Here is a 16,501-nt window from a genome sequence, read left to right on the forward strand (position 1 = left end):
AGGTTGGCCTGAGTCTCAACTCTAATGAAGACAAACTTTGGTTAATTTCCTTGTGTAAGTAGATTTAGTTGATTTTCAAAGACTAAATTCATTAATGAGCTTGGCCCTAGGTCCTCCAAAAATTAAGAAAATACTACACAGAAATGTTGTTTGGTGCTTTAGAGAATGTGAGAGGTATACATTTATGATTGCTTATAGGAGAAAAAAAAATCTTTGTCAGTCATTTATGTAATGAAGCTAAAATGTAATTTTACTAAATTAAAGCAGACCTTGCTTTCAAGCATGGCTTGCTTAGTGGAGGGTTTTAGAATTGGATGTTAAGTGAGGCAGCCTGGCTCCTGATTGATGGCTAAGCAGGTGCCCTTACAGTGGCTTTGTTTCTGTTGGCAGGGGGAATTTGGAACTTGTTACATCTTTTGACCATGGTTCAGAATCATCCAAGGTAGTAATTTCAGTCCTGCAATACGGCATAGAAATGAAAGGGTAGCAGAGCTTTTCATACTCTGTATTGTGGTGGTACCAGATGTTCAGACGTCAGTTTTCTTTCTTGTTTCAGTTCAGTCCAAAGGGATTGTATGGAAATGAGCTCTTTATCCATGCTATTCTTGAAGATTTTGAGGTTCAGCTGCTAGCGTTGGGTTCATGTTTTTGCATTGATTTCAGCAAAAACGAATCCATTTTGCTTGAGCTCAGATGACTTCCCCACTTTGTCTCTAAACAGCTGCTTACTGAATTTGCTATGATACCAGACAGAGGTGTATGTTTTCATTTTTCAGACATCCTTTCGGTTTAGCATATTAACCACCATTTTTCTGTAAAAGGCAAATATGGAGTCAGTCTGGGATTCAGTAAGATTTTTGTTGCCCCGTTCTGAGGCTGACACTGTGTGTATGCTTTTGAATGGTTTCCAGTGATTGGATCCACCTAGACCCACTGCTTATTGTCACCACAAACAGCTTAAAGCACTGTAAGACAACCTGGAGATAAGGTATTGCCCATACCTGCCCTTTCATGCCATCTTGTATCAAGTTGAAAAAAATGAGACCAAGGCCATCTAGCCTGTTCTGATGAAACCAGGAGACCTGTCAATACCAGAAGACTTCTGGTAATAACCTGAAACAGGTATGGGCTCTCGAAGTCACAATATGGTGGTTAAAAGTTGGGACAGTCTCATTAAATCTGGATGTGATGATGTTAATAATAGTAATACAGAGATTATTTTGGTAATATGTCTGTTCACTGATGAAGAATTAAAGCTGTACTAATTTTTAACTTTGAAATATCTGGTTTTTAAATGAATCTTTAGTTTTAATCTTGTAATATTGTGCCAGCATAATTTTTTGGCAATGAATATGAAAATATATTGTTAATGATACTGAGTTTGGCCAGAGACCCTAAATAATAATATTCAGGGTTTCCATGGTAAAGTGTTTCACTGAATCCTTGTCAAGCTTTTTTTATAAGTTTTTTTTTTTTTTATGAAGAAAAGCCCTTATCAATCAGTTTCCATGTATGCAGTGGTTACTACTACTGTAGAAATCACAGGGTTTTTCTGCCATCCATGCTAGGATGTCATGCTATGTCCTGTGTGTAAGGATACGTTAATAAACATCATTAAATCAAAAACGGCATGTCTCTGAGAGGCAGAGAGGTCTTGTACCTTTTATAAAGATTGGAAAAATTGACTTAAAGTTTCAGGGGCTTAGTATCTGTCTAGATCTAAAGTTTTGATTCTTAAAACTTCCATTCTGCAGCTACCTGAATGTGTATCGCTTTTGGACTGAAGATCCTTTATGTACCTAAAATTCTGCTTTTGGCCAAGCTCTCTAGTACCATAGTTTTCATGGTGCTGCATAGCTTGGCATCTATTAAATATACAGAAAATCTTTTAGGCTCCATTAAATAGATGTTCTTTGATCTGTGTTAGCGGAGATGTGAGTGCTGCTAAGTGAGCTGTTGAGTACAACTTGTGAGGCTTCAAACAAGCTGGCTGTAGAAGTAGGGATGCTGCTTCCTGTGACCTGCTGGTTCAGCCAGAGGGCAGGTACCCAGGATGTGGATGAGGGTTACAAGGCACATCTCCTTTCTCTGGGAAACATGCGGTAACTGTAAATTTGTAGATTGCCTGGAGCTGCAGGCATTATCAGCTTTCCTTTTTAAAACTCATCTCTGTATGGAATAGTTAAGAAATTGGAAGAATGAGGGAGAAAATGTGATTGTGACCTAGTGGTTGCATTATATATGTGAAGTAGGGGAAACCTGGTTTTTAATTCCTATGCCATTTAGAATTTCTGTATTTTTATCAAATGAATATTCACTATTAAACATCTTGAAGCTAGGCCCCCTTTTGTTAGGGCATTGTTCTTTCTCTGAAATGAGGGATTTGTTCTTTGTCTTTAAACAAACAAAACCTGGTCCACCTCACTCTGAGATGGCTAAAGACTATGAATCCTAACTGGAAGGAGGTATCTTCTTGACTCTCAGGGTAAGTTGTCTAATACTTACAAACTCTTCAGCCTTTCCTCTTGTCTGTCTGTAGTTATTGCTGCCCAGTGTGTATCCCCTTTCTAAGCATCTAAATCTTCTCTTGCTTTTTGCTTTTTTTTTTTTTTCCTTTTTTTTCTCCCCTAATTCCAGAAGTCTAGTTCAGGCTGTGGATTTTGCTACACAACCAGGTGCTAGGTCCCTGTAAATCTAGTTCTGAATCTTCAGATGTGTGTACTAACACGTATGTGCCCATTGCTATTTACCTATCTTGAACTAGTAAATACCTTGGTGACCCTGTGCATTGTTCCAGCTTTCTTATATGTGTATGCAAGTTGTGGACGCACTTAGAAGATTGCCTTAGAGTGAGTGCTTCATGTGAGGGCTATCATATTTATGTCCAGGAAATTCAGGACAGAATTTGGATCCTATCTGGCATGTCTTACTCAGGAGTATTCAGTAAAGGGAGCATGCTAGGTATGTTGTGCACACAAGGTAACTATTTGTTCGGATGCACAAAAGTCCCAGGGGATATGCATTGTCCAGGATTTCCAAGCATCAAGCAGCCACATTAGAGCTACCACCTGACTATGCTGCCCAGCATCTGGAAATTCCAGGCAAATGGCCAAATTTGTCTTCTTTTTTTGCCAGAACAGAATTTCTGTGTGGAAAAAAAGGTCTGTGTCTGGAGAAACCTGGACATCTGGCAGCTTTACCTCAGATTATTGAGCTTCTCTGTGATGAAATACAAAATGAAGTGCAAGTATTAAGAGTTCCTTGTTTTAAACAGAAGCCATTTTTCCATTTCATAATTCTTGATGGTGTTTCTGTTGTCAAGATTAGATTCAGATAAAGAGAAGGTTATTAACTGGAGAAACTCATTCTGATGCCATTGCAAGTGGAACTAATTTCAGTACATAAAACGTTGATAGCTTTCAGATTTTTACATTTTGTATACTACCAAGAATTCTGTTTGGTTGCTTTAAATCCTGTCACATTGCCACAATTAATTACTAGTATTTTTGCCTTGCAATTGAAGTGATTACAAGTGTGTAATTTAGCTTCAGGCAGCTTTTAGCCAAAACATAATTTAATATCCAGCTGTTTTTTGCCTCACCTCCCTCAAGCACCAGAAAACATCTAGCTTTCCAGACTCATCTTGTAAAGCCAATAGCCATGGTGTCAGCAGATTGAAGCTCAAACAGAAGTACTGGGGTCCCAGTCCCTAGATCAGGATTTTCTGCACTTCTGGACTTGTAGATCACTACAGTTTTTACCAAGAAAGTGTTGAAAACCCTTTGCCCAGGAATGTTTCCATTTTAAGTACGATCTCTGTCTAAATGGACCTTCCCTTTCTTCTCCTTTGTGTTCTGAGGCTAGAAAGGCTCAAGTCAATTAGTTCTGTTGCAAACTACAGCTATGCGGCAGTCTGAAAAAGCGGAGCCCAGACTCATATCTGGAGTACAACCACTAATGAGAGGGGAAAATGCATAATCTGTCTCTCTTCAAATATCTGTCACTGCAGAAGGCATTTATAGGTTTGCTTGTGATTCAATAGGTGATACATTTTCCCCAGAGTCAGCACTGAACCTCCTGTATGTTGTGTCAGGCAGTGCTTAACTGCCTTTTTTTGATGAGGCATAAAAATGAGTCTTTGCCTTTAGAACCTTAATGAGTGCTGAAATTAATGTTGTAGCTGGTACAACATCATGTCTTGCCTCCCTGGAGTGCAGCTCAAAGAGGGTAAAAGGTATCTGAGATTATATGTTGTCCCTGTGCGAGTAGATGGGCAGCTATGGGGTCAAGAAATTCACAAGGTCTCCCTAACAGTCCCTCCAGTTCTGTACCCTCAAAGACTATGTGTGCTGTTCATAAAGCCTACCAAGCGTAAGCTCTGGGATAATTTAGAGCAGGAGACTAATTTAGGTATTCCCAGAGGAACCGCTCTTTCTTCATTGATTACAGAGAGAATGTAGGAATACAAGCTTTCTGGATACTGCATAGAGAAGAGAGATAACTTGTCTTATTCATATCTAAAATGTATGAATTAAAATCTTTTGCATTCATAATTCCCACTGAATTTAGTAGAATTGTTTTGTTAATGTTGGATGTTTAGCCCTTATAAGTACATCTGGAATAATAGGAAAGCAGTAACTTTGCTACTCATGTTTTAAATTTAATTACACCAGATCTTATCATTATAACTTTCTCTAATGTACCCATCAGAATGTCTGAGCCTTTGGCAGGTAAACATGTTATTTATTAAAAATAGTGGCAAAATATCTTTCAAAAGAAAATAGTGTGTGATGTACAAATGTGTTGCAAATTCTCGTAATCTAAAATATAGGTAATTTGGGAGATGAAAAGCTTTCTGTAAGTGCAAAGTATTAGAATAGGCTTTTTCTTCTTACTGTAAAACTTCACTAGATGTCAGTGTGGAAAGTATTTTTACTTAAACGCTATGTGAACTGTAGAATGAAAAGTGTTAATTCCCTTAACACATGCAGATTTAGGATGGCAGTTATTAGAATTTGGTAGTTGGGGGTTTCTCAGTGCGTAATTTATTTGTAGAAATGCAGTTTCAGAACAACTAAAGCAATTTTCATAAGTTCACACTGAATTCTGAAAATTGTTTCTGTTCAAATAGACATAAAAAAGTCAAAATATGTTTCGGTACTTACTGAAAGTTTTGAGATTTGTATTATAAATCAAAATGACATTTAAAAACATAATTAAAAACAATTTTTAGGGTTAAAAAACAGCAGACTTTTTGGTTTTGTTTTATATTGTTGATTATTTTGAGTCAGCAAAAATTTTAATGTGTGTTTTCTTGCTGTTAGTTTGTGAAAACTGGACTTGTTTGTATGAGGGTAGCAAGTATATTTTCACATGGCTCAAGACAGAGCTTAGGCATTAACTTATGCATTTAGAAAAGAAAAAAGTGCATATATATTTATGTGTGTTTAAGATTGATTAAGGAAAGCATTCCTAATCTGTAAGTGTGCTTGTGCATTCTTTTAAGTGTATTATGTGTGTGTATGACATTTGAAGAATCAGACTCTCTCTGTTCCTACATGAGAAGGTTGGTGGTTTGGGGTTTTTGGGGCGTTTTTGTTGTTTTATTGAAGCTTCAGTGCTTTTATTGAAGCTTTAAGGTTTGGTCTCCTATAAGATAGTTAGACTTTTCCCTTTAAATGAATTCCTTTGTGTTTCTGAACTGGTACACCAAGCGAAAGATAGTGGTTTAGATATTGTATGGTGCCTTTGGTTTTGCTATATTGTTGAAGTAAGCTGCTACCAGGACTAGTTTACCAGGACAAGCCTAACTGAATGGTCAGTGAACACCTGAACACAGGTATTTCTGCTGAAGTACAGAACTAAAGAGGACACCCTCTCCAATCCTATTCTGTCTGGTAGTACAGCAATGAAAAGATTAAGATGAGAGAAACGCAGGCTGCTTGCATGCTGGCTTCAACTGCCAATTCATGATTTCTCTCTTGAAGTTACTTGCTTTTAACAGAAACTTAAGTGACCTTTCTGTTTTTTGGAGTTACCACAAAGAGGTTGATTCTGTCCAAAGTTAGGATATGACTAAGGGAGCAATAAGGAAAACCTTAAACTGTATTTGCAGTAATTTTCCAGCTTTAACTTGCGTAGTAGGTACGTAGCCATTAAAAAGCAATCTTTTAAAAATATGATAAAAAATGTTGACTCTGCAGGAGATGCATCCAGAAGTTATATTTTGCCTGTATTATTTCTAGCTATTAAGTATCTTCCATTTAGAGGCAAAAAGGTTTTTTTTGCCTAAACGCTGGCGTCACAAACTCACACTCTGTGTGAGTCCTTACATATACCTTAGGTGTGCTTTCAGTAGCATGTCCATTACTTTCAGAAAGTTGGTGCAGATGGAACCAATTAACCCTATAATTTGGATATAACGAATCATTCTTTAGTAAATATTCGAGAACTCTTATTAAAGTTCCTTTTGTATTTGTGCAACTTTTACTTAAAGTAAAAGCTTTTGCTTTTGCCAGTGGAGATCACATGTTTCTGAATGCAGGAGTTCGACAATTTTCATATTAGAACTGGACTTTCTGTTTGCATACATTGGTTAATGCTGTACTAATAGTAACTAAATAACGTTGTGATTGGTTAACTGAAATATGCAGAAAATACATTTGAAAATGTAAATGTCAAATACATGTATTAACAGCAGATGCGTTATAAGGAATTTTGAGAGATTTGTTAAAACATTGCAAAGAGCTCACATGTAAGTTAAGGTATGATGAAAGCAATATTTAAGAAGCTAAAATCTTTTAGTAGATTTCAGTAATTTTTCATAAATTATACCCACATATTGAGGAGAAGAAAAGGAATTTTTTAAGTACCGCTTTATGCAACATTTCCTTTTTCTGAACTGGTAACTTAAGGGTGTTTAGTTTATGTCCTGTACTTCACAATGTTTAAGTGGCTGTAGCAGGACAGGTATAGCATACTAAAGAGACTTTACAAAGGCACCTTGAGAAATTGTCTTTTAATGTTTTTAAAATTACTTACTCCTCTTGCTGTTTTCTCTGTCAACGTTTTGTGATGGCTGACTCAGCAAATTCTGCAACTGTTGTTCCAGGCTAAGAATCCTTTTTTGTGACCAATGGTCCGCATTTTGGCCCACAAGAAAGAACATGCTATTGCCTTACTTTTCATCCCTTTCTGTGATGATAAATAAATGCATTAAATCCTCTGATAGTAAATCAGGCTGCAGCACTCTTGCCTTTCTTGCATAGCTTACACCATGGATCTTTAGTATGTTCTATCCATTTCACCTGGGAGGTCTTACACTTTTGTTTCTGGTTTGGAAGAAGTTAAAAGGAAATTTGGTAAAAACGGCACAGAATACTTAGCAAGTTCCTGCCTTTGTACCATTGGGTTGCAGGAAAACCGAGATGTAGCAAAGCTGAGAAATGCCAGCTTTGAGATCCTGTATTGGAGAGCTCTGCCATTCTAACTTGAAGGTGAGACGTGTGGTTGGGTCTATACTTAGAACTGATTGGTTCATCTTTATGCATGCAGCAAAATTTGCTTTTCCTTGCAGGGACCTTTCAAAAACACCAAGGGTCTTGCTGTTAGTTGGGGACTTGTGGGGTTTTTTCTCTATTGGAATATTTTATTTTACACTGGAAGGAACAGTTTTTGCACTGAATTTTACTGTGAAATGAAATTTATGCTACCATACTCAGAGCCAAGGTTTAAGGAACTAATTTATGTTTTATCAATCAAATAAATAAATGTGCACCTGCAAATCAAGCTGGATGTGAAAGCATACAAATCATTGATTAAATGCTTGAGTACTTTCTTCTCGGAACTGAAAGCTATAGAACCCTTGTTAGTTTTGATGACCTTATAGATGAAAAATCTAGATATGCTTAAGTGCTTGCTGAAGTATGGGATGGTTTGGTCATCGTATTAGCCTTTAACTTAATTGCATTTCCCATGGCATTATCATGTGAAAATGTATGGTCCAGAGTTTGGGTTTGTAGGTCTTTTTTTTGATCCATTTGGAAGCAAGTAGAAGATTTGGATTTTGAGCGATCACTGGTGCACCATGTACTGTAACTCTGGGAACTGCTACTGTAATAAGATTTTATATTGCTCCTTTGGAAATGTCTGCATTGATTTCTGTCAGAGGCTGAATGAAATATTTTTTTTGTTTAACTGTCTGTATTCTAGGCAGATCTTAGGAAAGAGTCAAAGGACACAAAGCCAGGTTTTGCATCTAGTCTCAGCTGTCTCCCCAGTGCTGAGAAGTATTGCTATCCAAGTGTCTGCAGTAGCCTTACCTAAGTGTTTTTCATGTATTAAATATCATAAATAATGTAGTTAAAGGATGTTGTGAATGAAGTTGCACAAAATGGTATGTTTTGCCTTGCCCTTCTCTGTTACCAAAGACTGTATTCCAAAGAGTTTGGCATAAGTACAACCTTTGTTGTACTTTACAACCTTTACAAGCTTTGTTCCTTTAATTCCTTAAGTAGAACAACGCTCAGCTTGGCTGTAGTTTACACTGCACTTCCTGAGTCCTGAGGTTTATCCTCTCTCGTCTACAGCTTCTCACTCTGCTCATAAACCACAATTTGGAATATTTATGACACAGACTTTTGTAACAATTTATGGGAGTCTCTTCTTCTCAAGGAAGATTAAAATTGACTGATCCATGCAAGATTGCTGATTTTCCATTTAGAGGAGTTAGGCATATGATAAATGTTTTCAAAGAAGATATTCTATTGGGAGAGCCAGAACTGGTGGTTCTGGTTTACTCTAAGTTTAAAAAATGGGTGGGGAGAACAAAATGAAGAATTTCATATGAACGGTCATTTTGTGGACTCTCTGTGTTGTGGATACTGCAGGAGAATTGTGTCCCATCTATTTATGCTGGTGTGAGCAGATGAAAAAAAAAAAAAAGCTTAATTCGTGTTCATTACATTCAAGCCATTGTCCTTCCCCATTTCCAAAGTAAAAGCTGAAATCTTTCTCAGTGGGATATTATTTTTTGGAGGATAGGGTAGGAAAGGATACTCATGTTTTAGTAAAAATAACTAACTAGTTTTAGGGTAGAAACATCTTCTACCGCTTTCTGGAAATGCTTACTAGAGGGAAAGTTTTGTAAGACTTTGGCATACAAATATTTGGTCAGTACATGCCAGTCTCTGGACACAAGTATACAACTTACTGCGCTGACTTATGTGAGAGGAGACTGTTAAAAGCACAGTCGTCTTCTCATGACATGGTTGTCTCCTGACAGTTTCCTTGTGTAGTAATTGAACCCTTAATTTTAGAAGATGTGATATATTCGAGACTCGGTTTGCACGAAAACCCATGGCCACAAATAGTAAGTGGACAAATAAATAACAATGGTTATAGCTAAGAGAGAAACTGCTTGTGAAAATGGGCTATTTAAATTACAGATCCAGGCATACATGTATTGTGGACGACTGGGATGCTACCCTGAAAATTAGAACATGAATCAACTTGCCCTTCCTCTCTGAATGCTGAACAGGAGCGACACTGCTAATCTGCTTTGTATTCCTGTGTTTCATAGAATCATAGAATAGTTTGGGTTGGAAGGGACCTTTAAAGGTCATCTAGTCCAGCCCCCCTGCAATGAGCAGGGACATCTTCAACTAGATCAGGCTGCTCAGAGCCCTGTCCAGCCTGACCTTGAATGCCCCAGGGATGGGGCATCTACCACCTCTCTGGGCAACCTGTTCCAGTGTTTCACCACCCTCATTGTAAAAAAATTTATTCCTTATATCTAGTCTTAAATCTACCCTCTTTTAGTTTAAAACTGCTACCCCTTGTCCTATCGCAACAGGCCCTGCTAAAAAGTCTGTCCCCATCTTTCTTAAAGGGGGCTTTTAAGTATTGAAAGGCTGCAATCAGATCTCCCTGGAGCCTTCTCTTCTCCAGGCTGAACAACCCCAACTCTCTCAGCCTTTCCTCATAGGAGAGGTGTTGCATTCCTGTGAACATCAAAAGGGGATAGTGATGGTGTTCTTTGGGTTCCTTTGTGGAAGAGCTATCCTTTCCATATCCTGGAGGTAAAGTTAGTGAGTGATATTCACAAATTTCACAGTTGCTCTCAGGCTGTATTATTTGCTTCTGAACCGAAATGAACTGTGGTCACTGAGGATCAGCGCAAAATTGTTAGCTGGAGAATTTTTTTAGTAGCAGCACGTTTAGGTTCATAACTGTACCAGAAATATTTATGTCACAAACAAAAATTTCCCTTTACTGAAAAGAGTGTAGAGAGGCCAACAGTTTATCACAGTGCACTGCAGGAGTCCCTGGTTTGGAAGGGCCTGCAAGCACCAGGTATTCCTGCTTTGGTCTGAAGTGATGCCCCTTGTCTGCACCCTGAGGGGCACCTTTTTTTCCACCCAGAAATTCTGTCGAGGTTCTAATTGAAAAACTGAAAGGTCAGCCTTAAAATGAGAAGTGGCAGCCAGATTTTGAAAGGATTTTAGGTACTTGCAGCCTCAAATAGCTACTTATGAAGATTTCTAAGAATAATTTTGTGTTTAACTCCTATTACTTTTAGCCACCTAAGAATATTTTTTAACTCTTTATCTTTGGGAACGTTTTGAAGTTTAGTAAGGATAAATCTGAAGGAAGAGTGGAGTGTGAAATGGGACAAAATTCTAATTTGAAAACTTTGTTCTTAAACCTTTTTTGAGGTTTGTCTATATACCTGCCCTTGCACTTTGAATTGATGTAATATGAAATAAGCCTGTATAGTACAAAATACTCTGAGAATATTTAATTCATTTTTGCTGCAAGTGCTACATGGGAAAAAAACCAACCAATGCCCCAGAATGAAAAATAGTAAAGCCTTGAAAAATGATATTTACAGTATTGGTTTTGAAGCCTTGCAGACAGCTTCTCATGAAAATACTTACATCAAATATTTCAATAGTTTTTCAATAAGAATTTAATGTGAAGTTATGCTGTAATCAGAAGTCCACACATCTTTGAATTCTGTATTTAGAGACAAAGCTTGAATTTAAATGGATCTTAAATCTGAGATTTTGCCTGACAAGGAGGAGTCCTCTAGTGTAAAGGGGTATTGTCTTCTGTTCCTTCCTGCCTCCTAAATAATAGTGCACAGGACACCGCCAGGCTGTTACGGCATTTGGGCTTTGTCTGCTTCCCCCATCATATTTACTAATAGGGATTTGTATTCATAATTTAGCTGATGATTCATTTGCCAGTACATAGCTGAATACTTCTAGCTCATTTGGCAGTATGTGTGTTGGCATAGCAGTCATCATGGAAGCGAAATGTATGTGTTTGTATTTGGATCATGTGGCAGATGTGTAATATAAAGGAGCTACCACTTTGGCAAGGCCGCTTTCCTGGCTCTGCCCACATTTTAAGTGTTCCCTGGTTAATGATCTGTGATCGTGGCTCATATTGATGTTTATCTGCCTTTTCAGAATGAAAATAGCACCGTTCTGTTTTCCTTTTTTTGTTCTTTGTGATGTTGCAAAGATAGTGCAGCATGGTACAAACACTGTGGAAACAGAACTTTATAATACACTTTTTCTCAACTGCCATATTGGTTCTGAAAACAATTTGTAACCTGTCTGTCTCCATTTGGCAACTGAAAAGCAAGGGTTTGCAACCAAGGCTGTAGAACGTGCAGATGACTCAATTTCTATGCGGAGTCAAGTACGTTTAAATTACTCTACGTGGGTAAGTATGTAGGGAATAAAAAAGGTAAAGATAAGAGGCAATACATACTTGCTCCTCCCCCCCCCCCCTTTTTTTTTTGTGGAACTTCGAGCAAAATAACATGTTCTGCAGAGTGGACTTAGGTCTTCCATGTGCCTGTATGTTAAATATTAAGAGCTTGCCAAGGTGTGTGTATAGTTTGCCCTCAAAACAGGGTTTAACTACTCTCTTTTGGTAAGTTAATTTGCTGAATAAAATTCTTGCTTCTAAAGAAGGAGGAGATTCTCTTCATTTCTCATTTACAGGATGACTTTTTTCTGAGAAATTTCAACTAGCCTCCTTCATTTCTGCATTTTTGTCAATATTAAAGCTATGGCATCAAACAGTTATGAGTATTGGGATGCTGTGTCTCAGTTTTAGCTAGTCTTCTCCCTTTGTGCAGGCAGAGGAGAATGAATACACGAGGAAGTCTGAGGACAGAAGGGCCTGGAAGGGAGGAAAAGCAGCAGTAACTTCACTGCGTGTTTCCCTTTACCTTATACAAATGTGGCCATGCAAACACCACACATTAAAAAACCACACTGAAAATTGCTAAAGTAAAACTTGATAATGGGGATATTGAGCTGTCTTTGTAAGTTACATTCTGGCTGTGGTTAATTAAGTAAAAATGCTGCTCCAACCATGTTATCTTGAGTGCCTTATTATTAAATGAAGGGAAAATATAGGAGGAAATAAAACTCTCTTGCTTCTTTACTTGCTGGAGCATTTATTTCCCTTTGTCCATACGTGTATTGCGAGAACACCAAGCATAGCAAATAGTGTTTGCATTTAGTTCTGAATACAGTGAGGTCCACAATCACTCTTATCTCTGTGAAAGCAAGCTCCAAAGCCTGTCTGGCTGCCCAGAGAGTTCACATTTCTGCATATGTGATGGATGGGTTCGTTGTTCTAATGAAGCGTGGCTGTTGTTGGAGGTCGTGGTCACAGGAGAGAGGCAATCCCTCTTTAATGAGGGGCAGTTCTATGGAGGCCTTGAATGCCAAGGCAGAGATGTAGCATTTCATTTTTTATTTGATGTAGAGGTCCAGTGCAGAGACAGTACCTTGTTTTACAAGTTTTTTTTTTTATTATTACAAAGAAGGTGGGAGCTGTATCCTGTACAAACTTTAACCATTTTAGATGTTTTTGGCTTAGTTCCCAAGTGTAATGAATCTGAATGTATTTCAATGGCCAGATCTCTGATCAGATACGGAAATCAAACCTCTGGCCATGCACAGATGGTGTTAGATTTGCCTGTCTGAGCATCCTTAGGAATTGAGGTCTCACAGGCTGCATACTAACTAGCAGGCAGTGTCTGTAATCCAGGGGAACGTTATGGCCTAGGGAAATTGCTCAGAGCAATTCCCATCAATATAGATAGTAGGTGTGTATTTTAAGTACCTCTGAGGATCAGGAGCTTGTGTTTGGGCAGAATGTGAAGGTGGATCTGCTCATAGACCAGGCAAATTCTATAACGTGTTCCCTCCTTTTCTCTTCTAGACTGTTTATAGACATTTGAGGTTGGTTGTGACAAGGGTAACTGAGCCCTTTTCATTCAGATCAAGAAGCAGAAAATTAAGACTAACAACTTTTCTTCACTGAACTAGTCATAGTTGGACTAGTGTACCATGGATGTTGAACTAAACACATTACCAGTCTCCTTACACATCTGGTTTGTTTAACACTGGTTGTATTTAAGGCCTAAAAATGAGAATGTTTTCTCATGGTAGATTTATTTGATATTTTAATTGATTAGCCTGAAGACTATGTCTGAATACTGCATATGTGGCTGATGTCTGTTTGAGGAGAACATAAAACACTTTCTCTAAGCATGAAGAATGCTAATTATCTTTTTCCCCTTTGCTTCTACTCTTAGGCCTGTGGGAGACAGATGTTACTTAGCAAAGGGAGGGATGAACATAACTTCTTCCGGGCTCAGAAGAAGTTAAAGTGTGGAACACATCGTGCTGTGGTTCACTGACATGTCTGTTCTTAGATTTGTTCTTTGAACAAACTTCTCTGAAAAGTGGCAGGAATCACCAGCCTTGTTGGTACAGAATCAAAACTGGGAAAGAGCTGTGTGTTCACCAGAAAATTGTAAGTTTGACTCATGCTTAGACTTGAAAACCAGAATATATTGTATACCTATTCACTGAACACAACATTCAGGAGTAAAATATGTAATGTGATCACAATTTTCTCTTTCTTGGTCTTTCTTGTTTCATTTGTTTAAGGCTTTGTTTAGCTTGACAGTTTCAAACTAAACAGTTACAGATTTAAGTGTCTAAAGTAATACAAGTGCAGGGCTAGTTACAAATGTGCATCCTTTTTGATTTGAAAAGTTTGGCTGTTGACCTGTCTCTTTTCAGCCCAGTTCTTGTACTGTGTTCATCGTCCTGGTATCTGAACAAACAGCACATAAACTCGTTTAGAGGAGAGGAGGGTTTGCGTGTACCAATATTTAGTTCATTTGAGGTTAAGATTTCTTTAAAAAAAAAATTCTTGAAAGCAAACATTTTTGCTGTATTTTTGTTTGTCTTGCAGGTTGATCCAGCTTTGAAAGAAAAATTAAAACAGAACACTGTGACATTGGAATCTGAATATGAGGTAAAATAAATTTGTTGCTTGGGGCTCATAACCTTGGTTACCCTTGATTACCCTGGCCGCTGGTGGGTTGTTTCTGTCCCTAACTAAAATTAGATCAGCCATCTGCCTTTGACTCACTGATGTCCAATAAAAACAAGGTTTTATGTAAAGAAAGGTTTTTGAATGTGCAATGCTTCTTTCTGAACACAGCTTTACTTTGATGTCCAGGTGCCAAGTACAGTGGTACAAGTAAATTCCACTATTTCTGTGGTTAACCAAGTCTACAAATGTAGAGCTGATGTTGGCTTTAGACGGAATGTGTATATGTATATGTCAACACTTCTACTGCATGAGTTTTGATGATCTTTAGACCGCATTGCAGAACAATGTGCTTGACGTGCTTTCTGTTATTTCTTGCTTCTGAAACTTATGTGTATCTTTCAAACAACTACCATTCCTTTTTCACTATTTCAGAAAATTTTATAGAGAAATATTTCACTCTTTCCTTAACAATGCATTTTCTTCAAACGTTACTGAGCTCCAAAATGGCTGTTCTGGCCAGTTTAATATCCAGAGTTTCATAAATCTTCAGGCCTGCAAAAAGCCACGTTAGGAAAACTGGAAAAAGCCTCCCTGTATCCAGAAACAAAGGATAAAGCTATTTAAGATAATTTTTTATGTTTTAAAATTACTTGTATCAAATTTCCAGCTAACACTTTATCTGTCTCTATGGTCTTTATGCTGAACACAGGTTTTCTTTTTCTTCCCATACCACATTCCTGTCACAAGCCTTTGAAGAGCTTGATTGCACCCATAGCTCTCATACTTAGGTGTCCATGTGGCAGTATGTGGTCTTGCTAATAAAACCTTATATTACTCTTTTGTGATTTGTCTGAAATAAAAATAAAACTTACCTTTTGTATTTTCACATGCCTAATTTCACAGAACGTCTGCCTACCTGCCAGGTTTGTGATAGTGTTTTACTGTTATTGCAAACAGTTTTGGGCTGTCCCCCTTCTACAAAGAACTGTGTTTTATGGTGTAGGGAATAAAAAGATTTGATCCCTGAGTACATATGGAAAGCTCCAATGGAAACTCAAAACATACAAGTCCATTACATTCTGATTGCCTCTGGGATTATTGTGTCTCTCACTTTCCATAGAATATACTGTAAGGCTGCTCTGATTTATTTATGTGGAAGAACCACAAGCAGTAAAAAGAACCACATCTCTCTGTTTAACTCACTACCTAACCTCAAAATCAACTGATCTGTATTCAGATATGCCTTGCTTTCTCTCCAGAAGATAAGTAAATAGTTGAAGGATAATATTTAAATGGCCATAATTGCATTAGCTTTATGGATAAATCAATGGTAATAAAATACAACTGGCGTAACAACATATTACAAGCCTAAATGAGGCTCCTTCCTGATGGACAGAAATGACAGAAGCAATCTTATTTTTTTTCTTAATCTAAACTGCAGAGAGTTCCCAGGCCAAAATTCTTCCAAAGTAGTGTTTGGGTGTTATAGAGGGCAGACCAGTTCAACAAAACAAATGGATTTGCATTTCCACATAATGAAAATAGATTCAGATTATTGTTTTGAACTCTAATCTCAATGTATACTTTACTATGGGCACCAACTTGCAAGCACGAGGCATATTAATTTCTTGCTTCAGTGAAACTTCTGGAACTACCAGCAGTAATGCACATACTTTGCAGGCTCCACACTGAGTATGTGACAATTTTAGTCAATGTTACGTCTATATTCTGGTGGACAAAATCTAACCAATCACTGAGTTACAGCTGACATTTAGGAGAGTAGTTTTCTGTGTACCCCATGTGTTCCAGGCTAGGGGGTTTGGGGTGGGTTTTTTCCCCCTTTATTTTTTTACTTGTCCAAAATACAGCTCTTAAGAACATCTTCTAATTCTATATATAGGTCACATTGGAGGATTACACTGGTGGCTGTTGCTAAATATGGTATGATAAGAGATCAAGGGCAGTTAAAAAAAAGTTGCTGTTTTGATATGTAAAGCTTTATTTTACAATATTATTAGCATTATATCTGCAGCTGTTACTGAGGATACCAAGCCAGCTCTTTTGAAGCATGGTTGCCTGATGCATGCAAATGTCCATTGGCCCTCCCTAGGACTTTTAAATA

At 37.7% G+C, this 16,501-nt stretch overlaps 1 protein-coding gene across 1 annotated transcript in view; it reads left to right on the forward strand.

Moving 5' to 3' along the window:
* LOC127017222 (cytochrome c oxidase assembly protein COX16 homolog, mitochondrial) overlaps window positions 1-16,501 on the forward strand; it is a 51,717-nt gene that overhangs the window by 21,503 nt on the left and 13,713 nt on the right. The window contains exon 3 of the mRNA XM_050898196.1: window positions 14,296-14,358. Within this exon, the coding sequence (XP_050754153.1) occupies window positions 14,296-14,358 (63 nt within the window). The remainder of the gene's footprint in view (window positions 1-14,295; window positions 14,359-16,501) is intronic.

Source organism: Gymnogyps californianus, chromosome 5, assembly GCF_018139145.2.
Source record: "Gymnogyps californianus isolate 813 chromosome 5, ASM1813914v2, whole genome shotgun sequence".
Classification (NCBI taxonomy): domain Eukaryota; kingdom Metazoa; phylum Chordata; class Aves; order Accipitriformes; family Cathartidae; genus Gymnogyps; species Gymnogyps californianus.